At 39.0% G+C, this 27,756-nt stretch overlaps 2 protein-coding genes across 9 annotated transcripts; one reads left to right on the plus strand and one right to left on the minus strand.

Annotated features, from left to right (window-relative positions):
• The first annotated feature begins 264 nt into the window (after window positions 1–264).
• dusp12 (dual specificity phosphatase 12) lies at window positions 265–4,540 on the plus strand. Of its 2 annotated transcripts, XR_015068209.1 has the most exons (9): window positions 265–417; window positions 1,233–1,497; window positions 1,613–1,726; window positions 1,836–1,954; window positions 2,035–2,122; window positions 2,320–2,411; window positions 2,562–2,641; window positions 2,736–2,943; window positions 4,147–4,540. XR_015068209.1 is itself a non-coding variant. In XM_085930166.1 (8 exons), the coding sequence occupies exons 2-8, from the start codon at window positions 1,235–1,237 to the stop codon at window positions 2,877–2,879; spliced, it is 900 nt and encodes a 299-aa protein (XP_085786292.1). In that variant the 5' UTR covers window positions 265–417; window positions 1,233–1,234; the 3' UTR covers window positions 2,880–3,522. The 2 variants fall into 2 exon arrangements, 1 of the variants encoding a protein (XP_085786292.1); XM_085930166.1 differs by lacking the exon at window positions 4,147–4,540 and having other exon boundaries at window positions 2,736–3,522.
• col15a1b (collagen, type XV, alpha 1b) lies at window positions 3,071–27,036 on the minus strand. 7 transcript variants are annotated; one of them, XM_085930165.1, is made up of 45 exons: window positions 27,011–27,036; window positions 26,699–26,763; window positions 17,434–17,621; window positions 16,832–17,041; window positions 16,476–16,628; window positions 15,748–15,822; window positions 15,291–15,386; window positions 14,389–14,500; window positions 14,172–14,212; window positions 13,943–14,089; window positions 13,850–13,876; window positions 13,707–13,769; window positions 13,542–13,619; window positions 13,315–13,377; window positions 13,099–13,251; window positions 12,818–12,973; window positions 11,555–11,608; window positions 11,360–11,395; window positions 11,145–11,282; window positions 10,993–11,052; window positions 10,891–10,926; window positions 10,759–10,800; window positions 10,547–10,609; window positions 10,333–10,368; window positions 10,167–10,250; window positions 9,858–9,923; window positions 9,532–9,567; window positions 9,247–9,309; window positions 9,015–9,104; window positions 8,793–8,828; window positions 8,570–8,623; window positions 8,436–8,492; window positions 8,192–8,251; window positions 7,780–7,824; window positions 6,639–6,726; window positions 6,533–6,558; window positions 6,326–6,424; window positions 6,051–6,195; window positions 5,912–5,967; window positions 5,710–5,841; window positions 5,545–5,643; window positions 5,399–5,473; window positions 5,092–5,289; window positions 4,880–4,995; window positions 3,071–4,365 (listed from the first exon to the last, which is right to left on the minus strand). In XM_085930165.1, the coding sequence occupies exons 1-45, from the start codon at window positions 27,019–27,021 to the stop codon at window positions 4,143–4,145; spliced, it is 3,951 nt and encodes a 1,316-aa protein (XP_085786291.1). In that variant the 5' UTR covers window positions 27,022–27,036; the 3' UTR covers window positions 3,071–4,142. The 7 variants fall into 7 exon arrangements, with proteins under 7 accessions (XP_085786291.1, XP_085786286.1, XP_085786285.1 ...); XM_085930160.1 differs by lacking the exons at window positions 26,699–26,763; window positions 27,011–27,036 and adding an exon at window positions 19,963–20,339 and having other exon boundaries at window positions 6,645–6,726; XM_085930159.1 differs by lacking the exons at window positions 26,699–26,763; window positions 27,011–27,036 and adding an exon at window positions 19,963–20,339.
• Window positions 27,037–27,756: the final 720 nt, after the last annotated feature.

Consider the following 27,756-nt stretch of genomic DNA (forward strand, 5'->3'; position numbering starts at 1 on the left):
GATGTGAGTAATGTTTTATTTTTAAGGCACAGATGTGATTTAGCTATTTGAATCAAATGTCCTTGGTCGTCATGACAACAGAAACCATACTGTTTTTTTGTTTTTTTATAAATCTTTCCCGCTGTATGAGCCATAACTCTTTCAAAAACAAAGATGGTTACATACGATAATTATAGGTCAGCAGAATTCAAAGAGTTGATTGACGTTATAGAAAATCCCTTTAAATGGGAACTTTCGTGGTCGGAACGAAATATGTATGTGTATAGTACCCGGATAGTTGTCTTGAACGGACCAACCTCGGCGATCGTAAACTTATTCCATCAGAAGTGTTTTACCTTTTAATGGTATATTAGTCATAAAAAATCGAAATGGTAGAAGTGATGCTTTAGTACGCATCGTCTGGTGTTACCTAGTAAGGTATGTCGATTTAGTTCTTTATTTCTTTAATTTTACCCCAATGCGTGAGCCCGGGTAACACAAATAAAAAGTTAAGGATATGTCATTATTGTAATCTCACGATGAACTTAAAATGTTCAGCCAGTGAACTTAATTTGACCTCTTCCAAATATTTGAATGCACATGTCCCAATGTTCAACTGTTTGCACAGTTTGCTGTCCTTTCAAATAAAAGCGATTCATTTTACAGTGCAATTAGAATTGCTCCATCATCCTGTTCTCATTCCGACATGACACTGGATCGAAGTGAGCCGTTGAGCCTTGACATTGCGAGGTCTGGAATAGGTTCTCAGAAGGAAAGAGCCGCTGATCTTAGAGTATCACATCATCACAAACCCCGGCCGGGTCATACCAAAGACTATAAAAATGGAACCCATTGCCTCCCTGGTTGGCACTCAGCATTAAGGGTTGGAATTGGGGGGTTAGATCACCAAAAATGATTCCCGAGCGCGGCGCCGCTGCTGCTCACTGCTCCCCTCTCCCCCAGGGGATGGATCAAAATCACATGGGGATGGGTTAAATGCAGAGGACAGAGCCCTTTGAGACTGCTTGTGATTTAGGGCTATATAAACTTGACTTGATTGATTGATTGATTGATTGATTGATTGATTGATTGATCCAACATTTGTGAAGTTGATCATTCAGCTCCTTGTTAGAGAACAAGTTGAACGTAATGTAGTGAAACATCTAACAGATTTAATTAAAAATATTACAGAAGGTAACACTCTGTGACTTACAGCAGACAGGATAACGTATTTACTGCCATCTCTGTGTTAGTCATGTTCCTGGTGGATCCTGGTGTGTTTATTGGAACGGCGGCTGACCTTAATGACAGTCAGGGTTTGGAAGAAGCCGCAATCACTCACATTGTGTCTGTGGACTCTGTGGACCCGGGACCTCTACTTCCTGTGGGTTCTAGCTATCACAAGAAATGGATCAATGTCCTGGATGAGGTGACGACGGACCTCTTGAGCCACATGGACGATTGCTACCTATTTATTCAGGAGGCCATGGATGGAGGTGGGGCGGTGTTTGTCCACTGGTAAGAGAGAAGGCTGTATGTTGACATGATCAAATCTCTGTACGGCTCAGATATATATATATAAAAAAAAAGGCAAAACACCAGTAAGAAACAATGACACGTGTTTGTGTTTCAGTCAGGCTGGGCGAAGTCGCAGCGCCACTATTGTGACTGCTTACCTTATGAAGAGACACAAGCTGGGCTTCGCTGAGGCTTATGAGAGACTGAAGAATGTCAAACAGGATGTACAGTAAGCATCTCATCATTCCCTTGATGATTACAGTGTTGATTAGTATCAATAACCTCACTCCTATTATAAGGCAAGATATGTGATGGGTGTGGTTGTTTGTGCATTTCAGGGTTAACAGTGGTTTTGAGGAGCAATTATGTCTGTATGAGGCCTTACAGTGTCAAGTGGACACCACCAATCCGCTTTATAAACAATACAGATTGACAAAGATTACTGAGAAATATCCTGGTAAGGACACAGACAAATTGCTTATTGGATGTTCCCCCCCTGAGGTTCTTCTTTTCTTGTGGGTGCGTGTTTGTGAACAGAGTTGCAGCAGGTTCCCAGGGAAGTGTTTGCAGCTGACCCCGCTCAGTCCAATTCATCTGAAGCCTCCTATCGTTGCAGGAAGTGCAGGTAAACCATCGAATGGTTGTTTAATCTGGACGTGTGCTTCAAGTGACACAGTTCAGATTTGCCTTTTTCTTGTGGCACAATTGGCGTAAATGGAAAAGACAAAGCAAAGACAAAAGACATACCTGTCTGCTGCTGCTACGACTTTGAAAATATAACCTTGTAATACTGATCACTGATTTATTTTCTGTGCTGTGCAGAAGAACTCTCTTTCGCAGCTCTAGTCTCCTCAGTCACCCAGTGGGAGAAGGAGCATTAGCTTTCGGCCATAAGAAGTCCTCTAACCTGACTGGTAAGAAGACACTCATTGCAGGGTAGAGGTCACAAACAAATCTTTTTGAAACCGATTATGCTATTTATCTTACTGACGTTTTTTTTTTTAAATCTTGCATTCGACATATGATCTATATATTAAGAAAATATGTATATTTTTTTTGTATAGAAGGAGTCCGATGTACATCTTATTTCATTGAACCAGTGCAGTGGATGGAACAAGCTTTACTTGGTGTGACGGATGGACAGGTGCTGTAAAACCTTTGTCAACTCTGCATAGTACTTTCAAGTTTGTCTTTTGGCCACCTTCAATATTTTCCTCATGTCCAATTTCTTTTTGCAGCTTCTGTGTCCCAAATGTCATTCCAAACTGGGCTCGTTCAGCTGGTGCGGAGATCAGTGTTCATGCGGCCGCTGGATCACACCTTCCTTTCAGCTGCATCAAAACCGAGTGGACGAGATCCGACCCATTAAAATACACAGATGACAACACAACTTTCTTTGACAGTTGGAAAGAAATCACATCATGTAATCTGTGCATCGCTTTAAATGTAAAGAAAAGGTTAAAAGAAGTCATGTCTCAATGATATTTTTTATCTGTCTATAATGTATCCACTATCTTCTCTATATTATGAAGTTATTGCCATACGATAGCCTAAAAGGAGACACACCTTAAAAAAACAAAATGTATATCTTTATTCAGTGACAATCAGTCAGTCAGTACAAATGTTCTCTACCTCAGACAATTTGTTTCAACAGCAAAATCAGACATGATGGGGAAAAAACATGTAAGCAAACTTTCTTTGCCTGTTAGCGTGAGCACCACTATCAATACTTGCGGTGGGAAAACAATCCCTCATTTATTGCTCAAACAAAAAAAAAGACTAAATAAAAAATACAATTTTAACATGAACATAAAGGCACGGCTATATACATTCAAATTTAAAAGTGAATTCCAAAGTATATGTTGCAACAGTATAAATTAATACAAATCCGAAATGAATTGTAACTCAAATGCTAAAACAAAAAGTACACATGCTGAGGTTGAACTGTTGATATCACTGAATATCCTGAAATATTATGGATTTATGGGAACAAATTGTGATTAAAAATGGTTATAAGCAGGGTCACCTCTGTGAGGATTTTTTGTTTTGTTTTTTTGTTTGGTTTTCCTCAATGTTTATAACTGGCCTTTCTTTTGTTACCCAGCACGCCTGGTTAATATTATTAGCAATTTATTTTGGTGTTGTGATATTCCCTGAACAAGCTTGCTTGTTCTCTATTGAGCCTACTGAATCTATAGTACTTTATTCACAATTAATTTTCCCTTAATGTCCACCCACAGACATTTTCTAATCGAGTTTAGTTTAAACCTAGATTGTCACATTGTCAATACTACCATGCTGTAGGAATAACAATGAAAATCAACATACAAATATTTTATCCATTACATATAAAGAGAAAAGAAAAAAATGAATTAAAAGTCATGGGCTTGGCATATTTTTGTTATTTTCTATCTTTTACACCTCATACACAAGATGTAGATCAAATGTGAATAAGAAGGGATAAGAATAAATAACCTGACCTCTGCTGCATCCTTCAATTTATGTTGTATCAAAGTTCTATTTAAAAGCCAATAAAAAAAAAGATAAGCTAGTGAATGCAAATGTATTTGTAACAATTTCAATTCTGCAAATTAACCTGATCCTAATCATAATCTGTAAGAACACTGGTGCTTCTGTGTCTCTCTTCAGGTCCTCCCTTGATGTATATTCCCCACGTATGTGTTTTCTATACACAACACGATGTAATGGTTGGAGCACGAGCGGATGTGTTGACCTAAGAGTCGTCCGGTCTGAAGCAATGCGGCCTGACCCGTCACCGCCATATCGGCGGTCCTCCACGCTTCGCAGTAGTTCATAGTTGCACGAATTCCTACAGTGCTGGACCCGTGCCAAATCAATTTTTCTGGCCTAGAAAGAATGAAGAGAGACATACACAGTAAACTGACTGGACGTTGGAGTGGTTGCCGGTCGATCGGAAAATTGCAAACTTCTCCTTGAATTAAGATAGAGTTGTCACTATTGTCTATTTTTAGACTGAATAACTGTATTGATTATTCTACCGATGAATTGAATACAATTAAAGTGTATTACAAACCATTCCCCCGTTTACTGTTTATTTTGGTATTGTTTATTGATGAGAACAAGTAAATAAGAATCAAATCAAATCACAGAGGGATTAAAATTGATAATAAATCGTGAAAGTAGTTTGTAAATGTCTTGTTTTGATTACACACCAAAAATAATCAGTTTGGTTTCATGAATGATTATAAAAATAATGAATAATTGCTGTCGAGTGGCTCAACCCCTGTTACAGGGGCAACATTCCAAAAACTGTCACAAAAAAAACAATTTAAGACCAAAATAAACACCCCACATTTTTTAAAACCAAACAAACTCATTAGACATAGAAAGTGACACTTACCATGCTGAGTCAATCAGCACATTGCGTCCATCAAAGGAGTAAATGGGGACGGAGGGGTCAAATATGCCACCATTTCCAGAGAAAATGGACATCCAGCTTTTGAACAGCATCTCACCCTGATGAAATAAAGGGTTAGGGTGACACAGATGTCATCCCAGGTTATTGGATGAACTGACATTATTTGTGTTCTCATCATATCAAACATAGCTCACCCTGAGATTAACCACAGGCATGTTAACACGGTCTGCCTTCCTCACAATGGTGGCCAGGTCTTGAAGATGTGAGGACAGGAAGGCCCTGTATGTGCTGGTCAGTCCCATAGCCCGTGCCTGCTGGTAGCACTGGAAGTCGGCTCCACGGATCCCTCGCATATCTCCTTTCAACGGAGCGTTTAGAGCCACTAGATGAAGCTACATAGAACGAGAGAAAATATAAAACCCTATTTCTAATATCTGTTATTTATCAATGAAGTCATTCTTATATGTAAATGAATCGATGTCATAAATGATTTACACTCACCCCAGCTACAGCAGTGAAAGTTTGTTGCAGTTTGTTAAAACTGGGCTGATATCCTCTCCCGCCCTCATGCAGCTCCTGTCCAAACAATTACATAACAGGGTTTGCATTTTCAATATATTCATATATATATTTAAAACCCATTTTACTTGGCTGTGGCTTCTGTGTGGTCGGCTCCATTCGCCAGGTTTGTTGTGGGCTTGAGGACCTAATGAGGATGACGGTTCGGATTGGATCAAGTTTCCAAGCTGAAAGGAGATCACACATTTATTGACACACTGGAGCAGCAGCTTTGTCGGCCGCTTCAGTCACACCTGAACTTTGCGCCATCCACTCTGTGATCTGATGTAAAGCTCTCCTCCGCTCTCAGACACATATGCCAAAGTTCCCTCTGGAGCACGGTGGGTTTCTCTCGTCAGAGCATAAACTGTCTTGTAGATGGTTACCTGAGAACACAATTCAGTGTGAGATGAGCTGTACACATTTACATTGAAGAATTTTGACCATTTATCTTACCAGGTTGGAAATTCCTGGAGGTCCAGGAGGACCAGGAGGGCCTGGGACAACAACATCTGTTGACAATAAATGACAATATCACAAACCTTCCTTCGAAGAGATTATAGTTTTTATCTTGTTGTCTTGCGCTTTTCCACACCTTCTCCAAATGCAGGTTGTGGTCCTGGTGGTCCGGGAGGGCCGGCTGGCCCTCTGGGACCTGGGCGTCCAAATCCAGGGGTTCCACGTTGGCCTTGAGACCCAGGAGAACCTGGAGGGCCAATCACTGACTCGCCTTTAGGACCCTGAACAAACATTTATTTTAAAGTTGAAATTTAAAGAAAGGTGTCAGGGAAATGATGTGACACATAATTAAAGCACAATGAGGAAGACGATAATTATTCGGCTGCAGTGTGGTCATTCATCAGAACTCACCACAAGTCCTGACCGCCCTGGTAGACCCGGCGGACCGGGAGGGGCTGAGTCACCCTTTTCTCCTTTCTGACCTTTTGATCCCGGATCACCTTTAGCACCCTGAGCATTATTAAACAAAAACAAAGTCATCCCACCGGCCAGGAAAAAAAAAAGTTCGATGTGTTAAACCAGTTATACCATTGACCAAAGTGACTCAGATGCACTCACCACAATTCCATCGGGAAACACCGGGGCTGAAAACGACAACAAAATGTTCTTGAAAATGCTTAGGGGAAAAAAAATGCAATTCAATACAAATAGAAAAATATCTTACACTTACTAAGTGTCCCTGGCTCTCCGGGCATTCCGACCTCTCCTTTTTCTCCTTTAGTTTTCCCAATATTTAGCCCATTATTTGAATCCTACACAGAAAAATAAACAAACCATGTTTACTCACGTTGTCATGGACACAACTGAAATACCCTAAACTGTTAAATATTGTGTATGATGAACAGGAACATATTCATACTCAAGGTTAGGACATTCAAAACACAGCTTTGTTAACAGTAGCTTCTGTTAAGTGATATTTTCGGTTACAGAGATGTTGGATTAAAACGTTTTGTTGTTGTTTGGAAGTTATCTATCGTATACAGTCATGACTGACGGCTATCGAATAATTGCCGGCAAATATGCTATCCATAAAGTCTATATCTGCAGTATCCGTACGAGCAAAATCATCAGAAGTCTGACTTAATTGTATAACGTTGGTGCCAGACTATAATGGTGAAAACAACAGGTAAGAGTTATGTTGTTAGCTTGCACCAGCATTAGTGTGTAAGAACTCACACATATAAGACAAATAAATATATGGTTCAATTCATCAATACTGGCTTCCTGCATGGGGGTCATTTATTTGCAGTCTAGACAAGAATTCTGAATAGCTCATTGGAGTTTTAGAGCTAAAGTTGCTACTCATCACTTAAAATAAAAATAAAAATTCTGATAATATGCTGACAAAGTCTCAGTTGGTGACAAGTCCTTTTCATCACGTCCTCACGTCGGTCCTCATGGTAAAAAAGCAAAGTACGGCTTCTTTAAGGTTAGACACATTTGAAGAAGAGACCTTCCACCACACCAAAGACAGTAGATTAAATCATATTGGTTAAAAAAAATATGCTTGAATTCCAATATGCAATGTCATACATTTTTGAAACAAACTTGTTAATAATTCAATTTAGTTATTGGAATTCAGCAAAGCAAGGCTGTTGGAGCACGAAGAATAGTTTTCCCACGCACCACAAAAATTGAGTCTCATGAATGCAATAAGGAAAATGAGGTCAGGAAATGAAGGGGGCGACAACAAGGGATGACCAAAGAGCTGCCATGCTGCTCTATCCACTCCCCAACAGAACCATCAAATGATAAACCCATTTCAAAATGAAACGGACCAATCAGATGGTCTGACTCAGACTTACTGGTCCCTTTTTGCAATGCGGTCTGGGGCGCACTGGGAAGACTGTCTTTAAAAGAAGAGCACGTTATCAGCTTTGAATAATGGGGATGCATCACTTGGCACGGTGCCATAAATGGAACAAAAAAAATGGAACCGGAATGGATCAGCTGTTATCACAAAAAGAAGAATCAGTTAGAGTTTACAAAGTCTAAAATTTGGGCGTAAAAATTTATTGGTGTCGAATGATGTGAAAAGCAAAATAGTATAAGTGTAGTATTAAGTGTGAAATGACAAATGCTGGTTTGATTCTGTCAAATAAACAAGTCATGATGTCCCTCAAACCATTCACGATCGGTTTGACTCAAATATGTTGGAATTTTTATCTTCAGAGTCCATCTAGAAAATAAAACAACAACTCAAAGATGAACACTTACTCCGTTCAATCCAAGAATTCTTCCTGGAAGTCCAGGCGTACCAGGTGGACCAGGAAGTCCCTGAGAATATGAGATCAACAAAGTGTAAACGGTAAAATCCAATTGAGGATCTTTTCAGTTTTGCAAAAATTGTAATTGAAATTCCATATTGTACAGGTTGAAATATTTGCATACAATAAAGATTTACTAAATGTCCACTTGTATGTGTATGTAAAAAAAAAAACAACGGACTGTTATCTCTTACTGGCGAGCCGACAGAATCTCCTTTTTCTCCTTTTCTACCAGGCATACCAGGTCTTCCCTGTGAGAAGAGAATAATATATTTTTTTTTGTGTGCATATTTTAAAATCCAAAAAACATCAGGTATAAAGTACTTACAGAGCGACCAGGGAACCCATATTCTCCCTTTTGTCCAGGAGGTCCATTTGGGCCCTAAAAAAAAATGAAAGCAACACACAGCATACAACTAATGTCATTTTGTCACGAGAAATCAAGCAACATCAAACAATTGCTTCTGCTGTCAAAAAACAAAATAAATACAGACAGTATGCGTGCAAACAAAATAAATTGGACTGAATCACTTAAGTTCGGATAAACTCACAATGGGTCCTGCAGGTCCGGGCAATCCACGGGCACCCTGTCAAAAGATTAAATGGAATATTTTAAAATAGATCATTTTATCGATTGATTAATCGAATAATTGGATACAACTTTCCATGTATTCATGTGTATTTAAAAACATTGTTACCCTGATTACTTTTTATCAACCAATTATAAATGGGAAGATTTGGAATGTGTTAAGTTTCAAAGGGAAAAGGACAACCTTGATGCCTTTGGGTCCATGGGGGCCTCTTGGTACAGATAAAAGTGATCCATCTGCAGCAATGGTCACACCTGGCTCTCCCTTTGCTCCCTGTTAATATCGGGGAAATAGACACCATATTTGTCACCAATGTAAATCCCTGTGGTAATTAATGACTTAACACTTTTGTTTTGTTTTCCAAGAACCAGTCTGTTTCCGTCATTGCAATACTCATTAAGCAAGATTCTCTTACCTTGAGCCCTGCTGGCCCTTGGATGCCTGAAGGACCCTTGTCTCCCTTTGGTCCTCTGGGGCCCTAAACAAAAAATGACCAAGGGTGAAGTGAAATCGAAAAGTATTACGATAATGTCCTATACATGAAGCAGAATCACAGGTGGTAACGCTTGCAACCATTGCTTAGGTTTACCTACCCTGGAAATTGAAAGAGAGCAAACTCATTATTTAGTAAATATACTTTTGTACAAATGTGCAGCACATCTTTCTTCTTAGAATTATGTGGGTATGAAAATGTTCTTACAGGGAATCCAGCTTTGCCAGGCAAGCCCTCAGGTCCCTAAAACATGCACACAAACCAGCGCAAATGCATATATCAGTATATACACAAATAAAAGCAAAAGTATGAGAGAATTGTATTATCTTTTATGAGACGTGCAGGCTTACGCATTTAGTAACTGTTATGATTGGCTAAAAATTCAAGCATGCTAAGTACACATCATTCAAACACACACACAAGTTGACCCAAAGAAAAAAAAAAAAAAGATTTTCATCCTTGGAGAAGTGAGCAAGAAATCTAATAAAAATAATCACATCACATTTATATATTCTATATATTTTCCGACTTACCTTTGGCCCTGGTGGTCCTCTGAGCTCCGTGAAGTTGAATATACTCTCCGTGACATTGAGGAGTAACTGTAGATATATACAGGAGTAAGTTTGGATTAATTTTTTTTTGGAGCGGATTCAAGAACCTTTCAAGTGTTAATTGGCAAACACATGGTCAGGACGTAAAAGAATAAAATCAACAAAAATATTTTGTAGGCCTCTGATGTATACATAGATGGATAGACGGACGGATGAATGGACAGACAAAACAACATACAGATAGACAACTATGTGTAATAAGGAAAATGGATGGAGAAATGGTGTGCATACATCTGTCAAACTAATGACGGGTCCAGGAGGTCCAGGTGGCCCAGGTGGTCCTGTGATGTCAAGTCCATCGGCACCGCGATCACCCTTGCAGGATGCAGAGAGTTTGGTTTATTTGTGTGTACATACAAGTTAAGGCGATAATGTCGTCAAGTGAGTAAATCTATACCTTTTGCCCTGGCCTACCCTTTTCACCTTTAACCCCCTGTGCATAAAAAAGGAAAGTTAGTAAGCCTGTGTGTGACAGAGAGAACGATCACATTATAATAAAAGCCACAATTTGAATCTATTTTGGAATGATGCCGTAAGATAACAAAATGTGGAAAAGGTCAAGGGCTGTCAATATTTTCCAAATGTACTGTGATGGACTGCTTTATACATACCCTTGGACCTGGTAGTCCAGCAGGACCCTGCAAACCTTCGACTCCCTGGTCCCCTCTTTCACCCTACAATAAACCAATGAAAGAAACTGAAGCAGACTTTCATACTGTGTTATTTCATGATGTAGTACTTAGTTCAATAGACTAAAAATAAAAACAAATAAAGACAAAAACCAGCAAGATTGAAATGGAAGGCTAACATGAATGAGATGTACCTTGATGGAAGGCCCTGGTGGACCTGGAGCTCCATTCTCACCCTACAAAAGACATTGGAGAAAACAGATATTTTATGCTACAATATTTGCTAACGTCTCCATAATATCTAAAGTACTGCAAATATATACAACCTTGGGGCCTTGCAAACCAGGAAAACCAGGTGAACCCTAAACAATGGAATGAAATAATAAAGCACAGTGCAAACCTTTATCGACCCACTAAATCACACTTACTTGTGGGCCTGGGACTCTTGCTCCATGCAGCATGTCACTCTTGCCAGATCCCTCCATATCCTAAAAAAAACAAGGTCAGATGTTACATGAAGCGCTGAAATCAAAGTGGCATGGAGTGTGTGGATACAAATGAACAGAAATTAGGTCAGCACCTCAACAATGAATTTGGTTTCTGCAAGACTGGGGGGACCAGGAGGCCCTGGTGGACCCGGTGGGCCTCTTTTCCCTGGTGGACCGCTAGGCCCTTGAGGTCCCACTAACCCCGCATTGCCTGAAGTTCCACAGTCACCCTGAGAATATGCAGAGAAAATATGACTTACCAATTTAAGAATATTAAACGGTAGTACTCTATATACTCTGGAACTACCTTTGATCCAGGTGCTCCGGGTAAACCTCTGTCACCCTAAAGATTTAACGGGAAAGGACAAAAAAGATTTCTCTTTCAAAAAAAGAGAATTTGTGAAAATATCCAAAATATGGCAGAAATACATGTTTGGGAGTGTTTTTTTTTTTTTACATTCCATAGAAACACAAACACAATGTGCTGCTGCCTTTCGCTTACCTTCTCTCCCACAGGTCCAGGGAGACCTGGAGCACCATCTTTTCCTGCTAGACCCTAATCAAACAAACAAACAAACAAACAAACAAACAAACAAACAAACAAACAAACAAACAAACAAACAAACAAACAAACAAACAAACAGAGTGTCATGGACAATATTGTCATTAAAAAAAAGAAGAAGAAAATGAGGGGTGAGAAATGTGTCAACTCCCCTCCGGCCGGCCATTCCCATTTCGGGCCAAATCTAAATGCAACAGAGGAACACTCAACTTCCCGGTGATGAGATGATGCATGTCAAAATTTCCCACTGGAAATCGGATGTTTGATGCAACACTTGAACATAGAAAGCATTCAACAGTAGGCAAATTTCGTTATTACACAAAAAAAAGTTAAATGCAGCACTTGTTTTTGTTCTCATTTCTCATTAAACGAACCCTGTATACTGTATACTGTATGCAAGAGGTGTCAAACTTAAGGCCCGGGGGCCAAATACGGCTCATTACATAATTTTTTGTGGCCTGGGAAGCCAAATCGTATGTTGACTTTATGTAACTTGCAAATTTTCTTCACACACTGAGATGGGATATTGCAGATTTACTTTTTATATTTGCTCAGTATAGATTTCATGGTTTTCTTAATCGTTGCATCAAAGCATTTACCAAGTAAAATCCAGGTTGAAATGTTGCATGAAACACTGCATCATTTTTTATTCTCATCCCGCATGGAAAGCTGACAAGTCATCATTCAAGATTCTTTGTATTCCTCTTATGTTTTCAGAAACACTTAATTGCAAGGCAGACCTATACATTTGATGAATTATGAAATATTATTTTCTTTTTGGTTTGCCTCAGAACAATGTGTTCACTGAGAACATAAAATAAACCATTTGCGCAAACATTGAATTAGAGAAGCAAAAAGTGTTTCACAAAGATTGATAGCATGCATGTTTGTGCTGTACCGTTCAAGTGAGGCAGATAATGCTAAACCAGTCGCATCATCACAGGGTAGACAAATGATGTTGGTTTACACACATCTGCACGGATGCAGAAAAGTTAATATACCAATGCAAGAGAATGTACAAGTCATTAGCCAGAGCACTGAAGTGCGGCCTCTTTATATTTCATGGTAATATTTATGTACAAATGTAAATCTTTACTGTCTCAAACTAGCATATAAAAAAATAAAAACCATGCGAAGTCAATGCACTGGCTTCTGACTGTATTACGGTCTGCTGGTTTACCAAGCAAACCAAGAAATATATACCTCGCCCAAAACCCAAGCAGAGCCGATGTCAAGCCCAGACCCAGAAGCAAAACTGGACTCAGAATCAGAATTGAAACCAGAGCCAAGGTCAGAGGACAACTCTGTAGTCAAACCTGAACCACCAGACCCAGAACCATTAAACCAATCCTTAAACATCTGCAACAGAGTGAAGAGGGGGAGCAAATGTTCGATGTGGAAAATGGACAACGAGATTGAGGAGAAAGAAAGAAAAAGGAGCAATTTTTAAACACACTTGGACATCAACAATTTCTCTGACTTACTGGTGTTCCTGGCTGGCCTTCAAGTCCATTTTTACCAGGAGCACCATGTGGACCAGGATATGTGTGAGAGAGGTCTCCAGCAATGTTCATTGATGAAGAGTCAACCCCAGGAGGACCAGGTGGTCCTGGAGGCCCAGGTGGGCCAGGAGGACCCTGGGGAACACAGCGACATTTGCTCAATTGATCAACTATGTCTGCCGGATCTATTAGCTTTACCCTAATGAGCTCAGTATCACTGTCCAGGTCTTCAAACCCAGAACCCAGAGCATCTTCTCCATACTGCAGAAAAATACAGAACAACACAAAACACACACAAACACACCCACACACACAGTCAACAGATGTTAATTCAGTCGTCATGTTCATCAAGATTCACACAGCCTTGCCATAACTCATCTCAAAACTGAATTTGATTGCATTACTTCTTTGTTAACAATACTTACAGGTACACTGCGTGATCTAGGAGGTCCAGGAGGCCCGGGTAGACCCGGTGGGCCCGGTGAGCCAACCCCAGGGTTTCCCTGGAGGTAGAGATGCCAACCATATTGAGATATGAATGGAACCGGTCTAGAGTCAATAATATAATTTATGATTACAATTACCCATACCTTATCTCCTTTGACTCCAGGATCTCCATTCAAACCTGGAAATCCTTGAGGTCCTCTCTGACCCTAGAAGTACAACCAATATTTCATTACCGGTACTAGTTACATGATAACCAAAAAAAAAAAAAAAGTAATATGAATCTTACTGGGTCTCCATTGTCCCCTTTCATTCCCTGTCAAATATTTGGTAGCTGTAAGTTATGTTGCGAGAGCTGCAAAGTTATCTGTAAAGTACAAACCTGCTGTCCATCTCTTCCAGGCTTTCCAGGGATTCCTGGTGGTCCTGGTGAACCTCTTGACCCTGGCTCAGTGGGTCCAGGTGAGCCAGGTAAGCCTGGTAGTCCAGGCTCCCCTGGTTCACCTTTTAAAGCGTGCTTGATAAGAACCTAAGGGTTAAATGTTCACAGACTTTTAACCCTGATAGAAACGGAATAAATTGTAAAACAATATTCATGAATCAGAACTGACATCTTCAGATGCTTCTCCTGGCTCATCTGTCGGATGAGGTCCTGAAAAATGACATTTTACAAAATCAGGACCATAATGATGACAACTTTTTAATGACATTTGTGACTAATCAGAGTTGTTCAAAATAACACTTGGGACAATTATGAAATATGAAACAATTAAATAATATAAAGTTACAAAAAAAATTCAACCAATGCATAACATTTATTTATTTAACCTCTGAGGAAGACTTCTTCACTGTTCTTCATTGAAGTCCGGTAGCTTGAATTTTTGTCACTGTCCAGCGTTGAAGCTTGTGTGGGTGGCGCTCGAATCGGAGCAGTGTTTTCCTACAAGAGAGTATCAGTAGATATTTGTTATTCCAAGAAAAGAATGGCAAAGAAATATTCTACATTGTAACTTACATGTATTTAGAGATTGCAAAATTAAAATAGAAAAAAAAAACATTTTTATTCCGCTATTATCACAATGATGTGGTAGCATCTTCCAAGTGCCAGATTTCTATTGGCATAATGTTTCACTCAAGTTTAAAACATCCCTTTTGAGGGAAAATTATCTGGGCGGTGGGGCTGCACTGTATGACAAAATATCCGGAACTTCAGCTTTTGAAGAATTCAGAATTTCCTTTGTGGCTTCAAGGATAGAGTGGGTTCATGGGATGTTTAGGGTTAGCCTGACTTCCCAGAGTTGGGAGGAAGAAAGTTGACAAGCAGGCACATATTTTCTTCAGATAAAAGCAATGCATAGTAACGAGTCTTATTCAACGGAATTGACTATAAATATCATCATTCAAGCTTGTGTAAATAAGTTGAATTTCACAAAATTACTACTAGGACTGGTTATCGATTCAGACTTCCAGAATCCATCTAATTGGATTTCTTTAAATTTAGTTTAGATTCAGTTACCGATTGCACGCTGTACCAATTTTGCTTTCATAGGAAAGCAATGCTAAAAACAGTATAGAAATGTCTTGCCCTAACTTTTGATTATGTATGTTTTTTTTGAAGATCGTTTTTTTTTCCCCACATCAAAATAAACAGAGACTGACAGACTAATGGAATAATATTGCCTGTAAGCAAATTAACCCGAGTGACACACCTACTGTTACCCAGACTATACCTGTGCTGCTCCATGTTTCCGTCCCTCTCTTTTCTTTATCATTTCTTCTGTCTCTCTGTCATCCAGACCATTGTCACCACTGGCATACCCAGAAGCCTTCAACCATTGCATCATGTAAAAGGGGGGAAAACAAACAACGTTTCAAACCAACAATAAATACTTAATGTTGACGCCCCCTTCTCGTGCATTTATATTTTATATTTAGAAAAAAAGTCAAGATGGTATTATAATCTCATGCAACCTCACACAATATGATGGATGGATAATATTTCCATAAAGCACTTCATATGATTTGTCATTTAGGACTGGAGGAATCCAACATTTCATTATTCTTTTTGCAGGAAAATAGACATACTGTGCCCATTTCTTATTGAGAGAAAGATCATCATGCGTCAGATTGTCTGGCCACAGAGACACCTACTGTCAACATATATAAATAAGCGTGTGTATCGCTCACATCAGGATCGTCATCCTCACACTGTTCCTCGACTGCCCTTGGATCGTCTTTGATAACCAGCTGCTGAATGGCTCCCTGTAAAAAAAAATGTATCGGCTGCTCAAATGATGAAGGTTATGGCATGTAGCATTTGTGCATTGTTCATCAGAGAAGAGCAAGTGCTGCCATAATGACATAAATAGTTCTAGAGACCAACAAATTATACAACTCCTTAAAGACACAGGCCTTCAAGCTAATGCTATTGTGAAATAAAAATCAAGTTTTGTTTGAACGTGTTATAAGAACATCCTGAACTTGTCGCCAGTCATTCACAGGGTGTTGTTTTTCTTTGAAACATGAAAACACCATTCCCCAAACGTTCTTGGAGTTTCCGAATGGCAATGGTACAAAGCATTTTGTGCTGACCTAATCTAGGTCTTCATGGCATGTCTGACCTCCTCATCCGTTATCACCTTACTCCCTTATTCACTCCCTCTTTCCACATAAGAACCCATCCCACCCCTTACATCGTACTTCCTCTCAACGTTTGATCTTCAAAAATGTCAACAATTTCTCAATTATGCAATTTGGCATCCCTGAGGCTCTTTGGTGGTCATGACATATTTTTGGTCCTTTATAGTTACAATGGAAACGTGCTAGCCTATTTGATCCGTCCAATATAACCTAATATTTGATACATATGCACAGATGCAATGCATTGACACTTCATTAAGCTCTTCTCCACTTACCACAAAATTCTCAAGCCCTGTGCTCCCTGCATTTGCAACAAAAATGCCAGAGTTGTGTGAGAAATTGAGTCTTTCTGGCTTTCGATGGAAGGTTGTCCTCTCTGCTTCGCCGCAGTCCATGTAGAGACGCACCTCATTGTGTTCCACCACAACCTATCATGGCAAAAAGACACAGACTTAAAAATAGCATTAATAATGGCCTTGAATTTTAAAACTTGCTCAGAACTTTCAAATGATGTATGCTTAAAATATAATTGATAAGCAGCTGTTTTAATGGTGTCAAAATAAAATTGGTTTAGGTTCATTATTTATTAGATGTCCTTCAGTATAATTTCTCAAATAATAGTCCAACTTACAGTAAAGCGTGTCCACTGGTCCGTCATGTCTGGCACACTGAAGGCAGCAGCTTTTTGGCTATGAGATGGCTGTTCACTGTCAGTGTAGTATAATAGGATATTTTGAAGACCTTTGTGAACTGGGGTGAGGGCTAAGCCCAACTCAACCACTTTTTGACGGGCATCTGTGAAGGCAAAGAGCATGCCTCCTCTTTGGCTGGCTGGACGGATCTAAAATAAAATGGAATTGCAGATAATTACAATTTACAAGTGATGATGCAAATGGGAAAATTTTCATATTGCTTGTCACGAGCATAAAAAAAAAAATCAATAATTTTAGTGTGTGCTTGTGTCAAATCGATTTTAGAGACAAATAAAGTAGACCTTAGCAGAAACTAAACTAAATGAATGAAACTAAACTAAAATGGAAGGCAGTAAAGTTGCAAAGTAGCCTAATATGAAATGCAGAAAATTCTGATATTTTTTAACCATACAATACCACAAGGGAGCGCAATTTTCTTAGCCTTCTTGACAGTTGAGGATTTAAAGGTTGAATACGGCTTTCTGTTTAGTTAGGGAGTGTTTCAAATCCATATGTTTGTCTTCAAACTCTTTCGTATTACCGTGGCGATGATGGCAAAGTCGATGTAGAATGGGCCTGGCACAAAGGTCTTGGTGAGCCTGCCTATGTTGGCTTCGGGCCCAAAGTGGTACGCTGGAAAGCCCTCAAAGCCAGCAGTGAAGGAGACAGAAGGTGGAAGGGGCACGCCAATTAACTCTGTCAAATCCAGATGATTTCCGGAGCTTTGCTCTGATAAGACAGACAACACAAAACTTGAGGTGTGGGGTAAAAAAAATGTCAGAGAGGTGTTTACATATTCATGCAAAAGCTATTGTCGGAACATAAAACGGCGACTCGTCGATGGAAGGCGCTAGGCCGCATTGAAAGGCGTAAAAACTATACTGTAGTTATTGATGAGTAAAATCGATTTTGTTCATTTCTGGTGTCTTAATTTATGTAATTTATGGTTTTGACACAGAGAACAATGCTAATCGACGATTTCCCCCATTTTTATTTTATTATTCTATTGTTTTAACTGACTTTATATATGTATATTTATGTGTGTGTGTACTTATGATTCTTCCTGACTTTTATTCGACTCGATTTGATCCTGCCACTGTTCACCGCTCTGCCTCGCAAGGACATAATCCTCCATCCAAAACAGTATTTCACAATGTGTGGCAATTATACTATTTCATGCATATGAGTGTGAATACATGACCCCACATTCCCTTTATTTTCTACCATTCCAACTCTCACCTCAGCATTCCAGTCAACATCACCCCTGCTACAGTATTTATACTTCTAGTCATGCACACTCGTTCTCGGTTGCTCCCCAAGTGAGACATAAAACATCTCCTGAACCTTTGAGCATGACAAATGAACAATCGCAATGAGGCCAATGTTAACCCCAGAACTCGTCGTTGTGTTAGTTAGGGGCCACACACAATTTGTTTCACTCATATGAACAAAAGCTACAGATTACACCAGACACTCCAAAGATTTGGGGCTCTCTAATTTATCAGCCTGACCAACTGGAAACATACCCGATTAGAGGCTTTAGTATGGATGTGTGTGTAGGTATGCAATGAAGGAAGAGAGAATTTCTGACAGCAGATGTGCCTCTATACAAACCACGATACACTAAAGTGAATTTCAAACAAACAATTATCGGGACATGGACAGTCACCCTCTGGCTCCAAAGCCCAAGCTCTTGCCACACAAGCAACACAACTATGAAATTCTAAATCCCAACATGTACTTTAATCTTTTGTATTTTAGTCACCATCAGAAATTCACAAAAACTTCCCAAGACTTATCGATTCAGTCCTTTTAACTAAAGCTAAATGCTTAACGTGTAAAAGCGCAATACCAACTACACATCTTGGTCAATTAAACTAATTAGAGTTCATGCTTCATCAATAAAAGTCAGTTCAATCCGAATTAGCATCTTTTCAAGTGTGTCAGGCATTAAGCAAACTTTGTGCCACAATTTCTCCTCAACGTCTCTCAAATTCCACATAATCCTCATGGTCATGTTGGCCACATGAATGCTTGATCAGCTTGGCGAGATTTATAAAAGCCAGCCCCTCCTCCGTGTTGCCGAACATAACCTTTTAAACCCACCTTGACCCTGTCATGCCATACAAAAGCTTCCCGCTGTTTGGCCCACTCTCTTTAAGTTTCTCAGGCTCGCAAAGATTTAGTGCAACCTACATCTGGGTATGGCTATGTCACATACCAGCGTGCTACCAGAAAGTCTGCATGCAGAATTGTCAGCACTTTATTGAGATTAACGTAACAATCAAAATCAATAAAATTAGGGAATAATTTACTTTTGTCCAAAAGAGAATAAAAAAATGATATGACCTTGATCTGATAAATAGGCTCTTATTTTGTTTTTTATTTTATTACCTATGTAGGGTTCATAAATGTATACATTTTTATTGGATCAAGAAATCTTGGACTATAATAATTTGATGCATTTTGTTGATCATTCCGCTCATACACAAAATACTTTTTTTAAATTAACTTTTCTCTTGTGTAATCTTGATTTCTCCTTTACTATACAATTAACTACCCTATTGATTTAAGGTATTGATCAAAGTGAGAAAGCAAATTTCTAACTCGGGTCTTGATCTGAAAAACCAAATCCAAAGTAATCATTGTTAGTCGTAATATGCATTTGGAAGGTCTGTGAGATGCCTATATGAAGATTCACCCAGAACATTTCCTTCCTTCATAGGGCATTGAATCAATGGCAAGTGCACTAGCCTTGTGCATGAACGGAAGAAGCTTGTTAAGTTGAGAGGACAACCAGAACATTCCAGTTGCCATCGATCTAATGCCCTGAGAAACAACCTATGAAATGTGAAAATACGAAATCCAATTCATCAATCACTTTTTAACTGGTATATACTGTAATATGAATTCATTCATTTAATAGATGGAAAAATGCTAACGTAATAACAGTGCCCCCCCCAAAAAAATATACACTGTACATACATGCTGACCCGGACATCAACTTCTTCCCCAAATGTGACATAGATCTAAAATAGAATAGCTAATACCCTCCAATTTTTCCACTCACCACTCTTCCACTGTTTCAGTGGTTTGAAATGGGATCTGGCATTACTGATCATCCCAACTGTTGTCACAACTGGAGGTAGAGTCCCCTGGGAAGACCCCGCAAGGCTAAGACTAGACATCTCAGTCTGGATCACACCACTGAAAGCGGTCCCCGTTGTCTCGTCCTCACGTCCCACCCACGCTGTTGTCCCTGGTATTTCTGAAGAGCTCGGAGAAGTTACAGATGGAGGAGAGGGGCTAGGGCTACTCTTTGGGCTGGACCAGATGAAACTCCACCATTGAGCTTGCACAGATGTGGAGAAGAGTAGGCAAAGAGCAAGGGAGATGCAAAGGGTTCCCATTCTCCTCTCCCAGTGTTTGTAAAAAGATGGATCTTCTCAAGTGACACCAACTAGCTGCACATGATGCAGAGTCAAGAAAAAGTGGTCCAATCCAAAAAAAGTGAAGTCTTTCTACCTTCTTACTGTCTTTTCTCCATCCCCTCTCATGCTCTTTAACCTCGCTCTCTTTTGCTTCTTTCCCTCCGCCTCTTTTGGTAATTAGTGACTCCCCCCCTCCTCTGGCCCACACAGCAGACCTGATTTTCACTCCCTTGTCCCTTCACTTGGGTGGACGGGCAGATTAGAACGTATGCTCATTACTCCTTTCGCTTTCTCTCCAGCTTCAGCTATCGCTCCTCCTCTACAAAACACCAATGTCGCGACCTAACCCCATTCACATACGCATACACTATAATCTAAAGCGATTTATATGCTATGTAGATTTTATGGCTATATGGATGCTATATGGATTATATTTATATATATTTCTAGATGACCTCATTTTGGAACATATTGTCATAATGTAGGTAAAAAAAAAAAGATTTGGTTGATGAGTCATGTATAAACAACTATCCACACTTGCATACAGAGCTATTGACAATTTAGAGTCCTCAATTAACAAGCATGTTAGCAAGCATACCACTATGATCAATTCCTGCACAAATGTACAACTGACTCGACTTGAGGTAGCAATATGAGTTTCTGGATCATCTGTCAATGTGACAAGTACTGGTTATTGAAGTGATTAATTGTCTGAAAGGTGAAACCGGGGTTTCATTGTTGTTAGAATACACTATACATGATGGGAAGAATTGTCGGATACACTCTAATGGAGCAGATGATGGGTTTAGTGAGGCTGAGGAAACTGGCCTTTGGCATGAATCCTTGTGGATTAGTCAGAGAGGAGGGGTAGACAGATTTGGGGTGGTCTGCTAGACCTAGATTAGGAATTGATTAGCACAGATAGAAATGTGTGGATGAAAATGAAAATGTATTCCATTATGAATCATTCTTATCAAATCCATGCCAGCATTTCTATGCTTCAACCTCCCACAAGTGAGTAATGCATTGAAAGATTAGATTTTTTTTTACGAGTATATCTATTAAAGGGGCAAATAGTAATTACTGGACTTCAATATTATTTTAGAAAAACACAAGAAGAAGAAAATGCTCTTTTAGCATTATCACATCATCTACATAAATCAGATATCATTAATAGCACATCATTTCAATTAGCATTTGGAAGTAGCTTACTTTATAAATGTTTACATATTAATTCACACTCAGTGTCGATGCATGGTGACCCCTTTTAGGGCCTCTGGATTCCAGAAAAAGTAACCCCTTCACCTCCCTCTCACTTTTCACTATCCAACAATCCTAACAATAAACTCTAATTGGTTTACTGTCATAGCCAATTATAGTAGTTACTGTAAATTTATTATCACCTGTAAACTTCCTTGGGGCCCAAAGATTTAAAGCTAGTAATTGTGTTACGGCTCTATAGGATTTATGACATGACTGGCAGAGATTTGTAGTAATAGTGTTCCATATTGATATTGACCTTTTTTTTAATTATGATCAGTGCCTTCACATTAATGATCTATTTTCAGCACCAATTATCCTGTTCAGGGTTACTTCTGAATTCATCGCCTGCCAGTCACAAGACATATATAAGATTGTTAAAAGTAATTTGAGCAAACATTTTCTTTCAGAAGTGTGTATCAAAATGGCAGCCCTTCAAATTGGTCAGTACCTTGAAAAAAGTTCTCACTTTCAAGAGAACGCAATCCGAACCAATCTGATATTTTATCATCCTCTAGTGGTCATAGAACATATTGCAACATGTGAGTATAGTACTAGAAGTGTACAGTACTGATGAAAGTATGGTTGTTTTTGGCATATTAAATTAGTCTCAAAGATGCTAATTAAAGAGCGAATACACCCAAACTGTTATCCTAGTCCGTCCGTTCATCCATCCATCTTCTCTACCGTTTGTCCGAAGGGTCATAGGTCAGCCGGGTCCAATCCCACAATACTATGGATGAGAGGTGGAATGTGGACTACATGGTGAATTTAGACACTGTATCACTGCAAAGAATAAAAACAATGCAGAAACATGGGATGAAGTGTACAAAGGTCAAACAGAGAGCAGCTGTTCTCAGGTAATGGTACACCTCACTTTCTCTACTCTCCCTCTTGCTGTCGTGCATGTGCACACACACACGTGCTCACACACGCGCACACACACTAATCAATGACGCTAGTGTTGAAACTTTTCTCTTCCACTCCCCCCCTAGCTTCCTCTCACTCTTCCACTCCCCCTACGGTGTGTTTTCATTTCATATTTCTAGACCATGTTCAGTCAGGAAAGTAAGAAGAGCTCTTTTTTGGAAAGTCCAGTCCAGACAGCCCAGAGTTAGAAAGCATTAAATAGAAACAACTAAAATTGGCAAGCGGTACTTTATGTGAATCCATGAGAAATTCTATAACCATTTTTGGTTTAGTTGAATGAATAAATCTGCTTCTGGAAAGTCCCTCAAACATTTGCTGGACACAAGCTCAAGGTGACCTGTCACAAAACAATATAATAAACTTTGGATCGGTCACTAATAGACCCTGACTGTTGCTCTCGGTTGAAGCTTGAGATCGTCATCACGGAGTTGTAGGGAAACAAGATCTTTAGAATAAGTTTTCAAGTTTGAATTGTGGGAAAGTCACAAGACACTAACACAAAACAACTCTTTGCTTTCTCAGCAGAGAGCAAAGAGAGATGAAAAAATAAAAGCAAAGGTGAAAGCAGGAGAACAGTGGGAGTCAAAGAGGTTATCGCAAAAAGAGATTGCCCCGGGGGGGGCATTGACCCAAACGTTTGACCCTGCATACGTTGCTGCTTTGGATGCATCTAGGCCCTTCTTTTAAACTTAAAATTATTTGCACACCAACGTCGGCAGAAATCTGAGTGCAGGTTGCGTTCATCCAGAGTCACTTGAGCATGGATGGCAGAATTTAGATTGCCTGGTGTTGAATGATGTTAAATTATGTTCTCGGTTTTGGCTCCACATTGTCCAGGATCATACTTAAAAAGCAGTTCCGTTATTCAGAATGACTTGTTGATTAAGCAAGCAGAAAGCAATTTAAGATGTATTGTACTGCTTTGTTATAGAATTTGTTTTTTGGAAGGTCAGGTATTCATTCCTGGAAAATAGGTCAGTGGACATAATTCATTAAGAATCAATAAATGTATCCCTAGCTTTGGAACACAATAAAAACAAATCTTGAAAAAAAAAAAAAGACTTGTTTCTAGGTAGATTTGAGGTTTTAATAGCTTTCGAGCAGGTATGTGATATGTTATTAAGACAATTGTCTAAATTGTGATAAACATCTCATTTGCTTTCTCAACATTACACTGTAAGACCTCCAGCTACCGGAGATAAAGGGATGTATTGTTTGGACTTTGGAGATCAGAGGTGACCATCTGCAGAGGGCTTGTTTCCATGACATCGAGTGTCTCGGACTTTTACCCCATCCCGCTTCCCAAATCACCCTGCCATCCATCCCGTCACCCAAATTTCACCCCCGGAAGAGCACAAAGCGGTCATCCAGTGATGTTTTTGCATGGGCTTGTGCCTATGAACAAAGCTGCTTGGTGACAAGACATTTACTGTGTGGAATGAAAGACAACCTTCAGAAAAAATGTAACAGGAAAATATTATCTCATATTTTCTGCAGAGTGTCACTGGCAGAATACCATCCACCAATGTGCCCACTTGAGAACACTCGCTATTGTTTGGAGATCCAATAAAGATCGAAAGAGCTAGTTGAAGCAATATAAGTTTCTTTGCACTTTGTAAAATAAATATGCTATAGTACATGGCCCTTGCTAGTCTAGCTTCCCACACACACTCCTTTGTTAGTTTGGTAAGATAAGACCAATCAGTCAGTAAGCACTGGCTCTTGCCATCTGGTTTGTTATCGACACCCACTTTTTTCTATATTAGCCATCGATGGTTATAGAAGTCAAAGGTCCATTGTTTTAGCGGGGTTGGCGGTGAATGAGTTAAGCCGATGTAAAGTGCATTTTATGCTGAGGTTAATATAAAAATGACAGTGGTGCATAAATACTTGACAAGTTGACAACTACAGTATGATGTTGGAGTCCTTCAATTAGTAGACAGACATTCTTTGTAGCCTTTCCACCCCAAAGCATAGCTTGTGTGACACACACAATGATAATGATTCATGGTTAACGTTTCAAAGGTAACCATGGAAATGGAGATACAAATAACAGCCTCTCATTATTGTACAGTAGACTGAACGAACAACCAACCTCCAAAGCAAAAGTGGCCAAAACTCTTTTTTTTTTTTTTTCTAGTATGGTGCATCTGAAATTGTTTTTGACATTTTAAAATTGTGTTGGACATTTGACATTTTAAAGACTCATTTCTTCATCACAACAGTGGGAACGAAGGTTTTGCTTTGTCACATTCCATCATGAAAAACAACTCAATCCAGTCTTTTTGGATATTTAAGTTTCCAGTGAATATTTGTTGCCATTAAATCCCACACAGTTGAGTGGTAATTATCTTTACCTTTTACAGTTGTTCTACTGTTTTCAAATCAAAGTCACCGTTGCTCAATGAACACATTATAGACGTTACGTTGAATCAGTGTAGTTCTAATACAGTAAACTGACAGCATGTAGGTGGCACCTCTCTCATCTCATATGCGGACATGCTGTGTTTAGACTGCTGGCAATAAATGTCGATGGTGGGAACTGGTTGAACTGTGGGCGCAATGTGAAAGAAAAAATGGAGAACAACTACGATGGAAAAAGTGATGCAAGTTTTCACAAGCTCAACATGAATTCAAAATCATATAGCAAGTGGGTGGAGTAGTGAGTAGAAAACCTCCAACTCATCCATCCATCCATCCATCCATCCATCCATCCATCCATCCATCCATCCATCCATCCATCCATCCATCCATCCATCCATCCATCCATCCATCCATCCATCCATCCATCCATCCATCCATCCATCCGTATAAACTTTATATTTGCAGGGAGAACAATGCTTACATTGACTACGCAGAAAGTTTATAACTAATAACAGAAGTTTCCCCTCTCTATAGATCCAAACATTGGCAGTTACAAGGCGGTTCCTCGGAACTTGGCAACCTTTGTAATGAGCTATTTAGCGTGTAGAGAATAAATATTCTGACCATAAAAGCACTAATGTTTCCATTTAAGTCTGTATGAATATGTACCAAAAAAATTCTGAATGGAAAGTCATTTTCATCATCAATTGCCAAAACGCGTACAGCCATGCATGATGTCTAAAGAACTATACCTCCCACTTCAAATATCATCAGTAATGTTCTCTAACAAGTAACTTTCTGACTCTCATTTTGTGCAGCGTTTGGTTAGTCTGCCACCAGAGTGGAGACACATATGCACTTAAAAAGAAAGTTGCGTTGCTGCCAAACAATCTCTGCCACAGAGAAGTATAAGAGGCACACAACAGGAGGTAGCACAACCAAAATCACAATGTCAGAGGTGTTAACAATGGAAATGGAAAGTGGGATACGAGAATATGTTTGCTGATGTCATTTGGGGTCTTTGGAAGCAGATGTGTTGTTGTCGTCACTAATCACTATTAACTTGAAGGGACTTTTATTTTTAAATTGAAGAAATGTTTCAAGCAGGAGTGCGTTACGTTTTAAGCTAACAGTTGTTGGATTTTTTAAAATGGACGAATCGACTGGGACATTCCCAAATGGAATATAATAATAATAATAATAACAATAATAATAATATTATTAATAATAATACTTACCATATCATTATTTGATATATTCTGTTATTAAATAATTGTTATTAATAAGTGTTATTATTTACAATAAATCAGTTATAAAAATCAACAAAAAAACACATGATGAAATTCAATTATATGGGAATAAAAATAAGAATGAATGAAACTAATATTAAGATGATTCCTGATCATGTAAATTGATGGGATAGATTAAAGAACATGTGACACAGTCATGCTGTCACTGGTAAGGATCTTCCTGAAAAGATTTAGAAATGTTTTGGATAAAATGGGAATTAAGATCAATAGGGAAATGTCATTTTCTGTCCAGCCTCTGATTGATTCATGAGTAAAAGGTACTGCAGTCTAAAAAAGCGTAAAGATGCCAATGTTTCTGGCGTTTGACTTCAAAAGATATCTCAGAACAGTTTTGCTGCTTTTAACAAAAACAACAGACAGAAGATAATATTAAGTCTTGCGTCTCTAGGCAAGCGGATAATATGTATATTTCAGTATTTTAGTTAGATTTGTTTTATGATTGAGGTTTATAATAATTCAGATTCTCAAGATCGGAATAAATTGACAGCATTAGAATCAGCATGAACGTTACCTTCCAGAAACTGTGAAGCTGCAGTCCGACAGGACAGGATTACAAGATGCAAAACTACAGGCCACCTGAGGAGACAAATAAACCATTAGTTCCATTTTGGTATTAAGTTGACATTTTATTGAAAAAATAAACTAAAGTTGGAATGTTACACAAGACAGCTCCATATATTGTGAATTTTTTTCTTGAACAAAGAACTTGTCAAAGGTGCGCTGATATATGACTGAGTGCCTTTGAGAAGAAATCAGTGATGTCATCAAATGTAGCTTGCTTCATTTGTAAAAATCCACAGTTGCAAAGTTGTAAACGTCTTACCCAGGCAGCATTATGGAAGTCAAGTATTTAAAAATCCACCAGACAAATCCAAGTGCATGTGTGCAATGAAATTCTGGCTAAATTTGTGCTCCCCCGGTCCCACAGCTCCCGCTCTCCCTCTCTGCAGTACAAAAGCTCTCTCAGTTCTTAGCTGAGTCTTCAGGCCCACAGAGTTTGGAAATGTGATTCCCTTGGTGAGAAACCCCACCCTTAACCCACTCAATTGACCCTCCTGCCCCTCACTAGGTTACCGCTTCAGTCAGTTTTACTTCATTCATTTTAGCATGATGTCGTTGTACAGTGAAACAACTTCTCACCTTTGACTTGAATCTGTCACATAAGAGATGCTTCTACAACTCTTTTTGCAACCGTAGAAAATTATCTGATATGTTTAAAGACACAGGTGTTTGAGTTTTTTTCCGGCATTTGCCACAATCGCATGTCTGTTTTGTTATGGAGATTGTTTTTAATTCATAGTTTTGGTTATTAGAATTGAATTTAATACAATAAACCAAACTAATCTGTTCCCAACATAACCGTCACAAAAGACTTTTTTGTTTTTAATTTTTAAATGAACATTTTAATACTTTTATTTGTGGTATGCTATTGGTAAAAGGTAAAAACATAACAAAACACCCAATTGTTTGGAATCTCATTGCTTTAAACAGGAGTTGCATCAAAAACATAGAACAAAGTCTAAATTTAATTCCCCATTAAAAGTTCACAATGAGCAATGACAATTCTTC

The sequence above is a fragment of the Syngnathus leptorhynchus genome, chromosome 14 (genome assembly GCF_054491065.1).
Source record: "Syngnathus leptorhynchus isolate UIUO chromosome 14, UIUO_Slep, whole genome shotgun sequence".
Lineage (NCBI taxonomy): Eukaryota > Metazoa > Chordata > Actinopteri > Syngnathiformes > Syngnathidae > Syngnathus > Syngnathus leptorhynchus.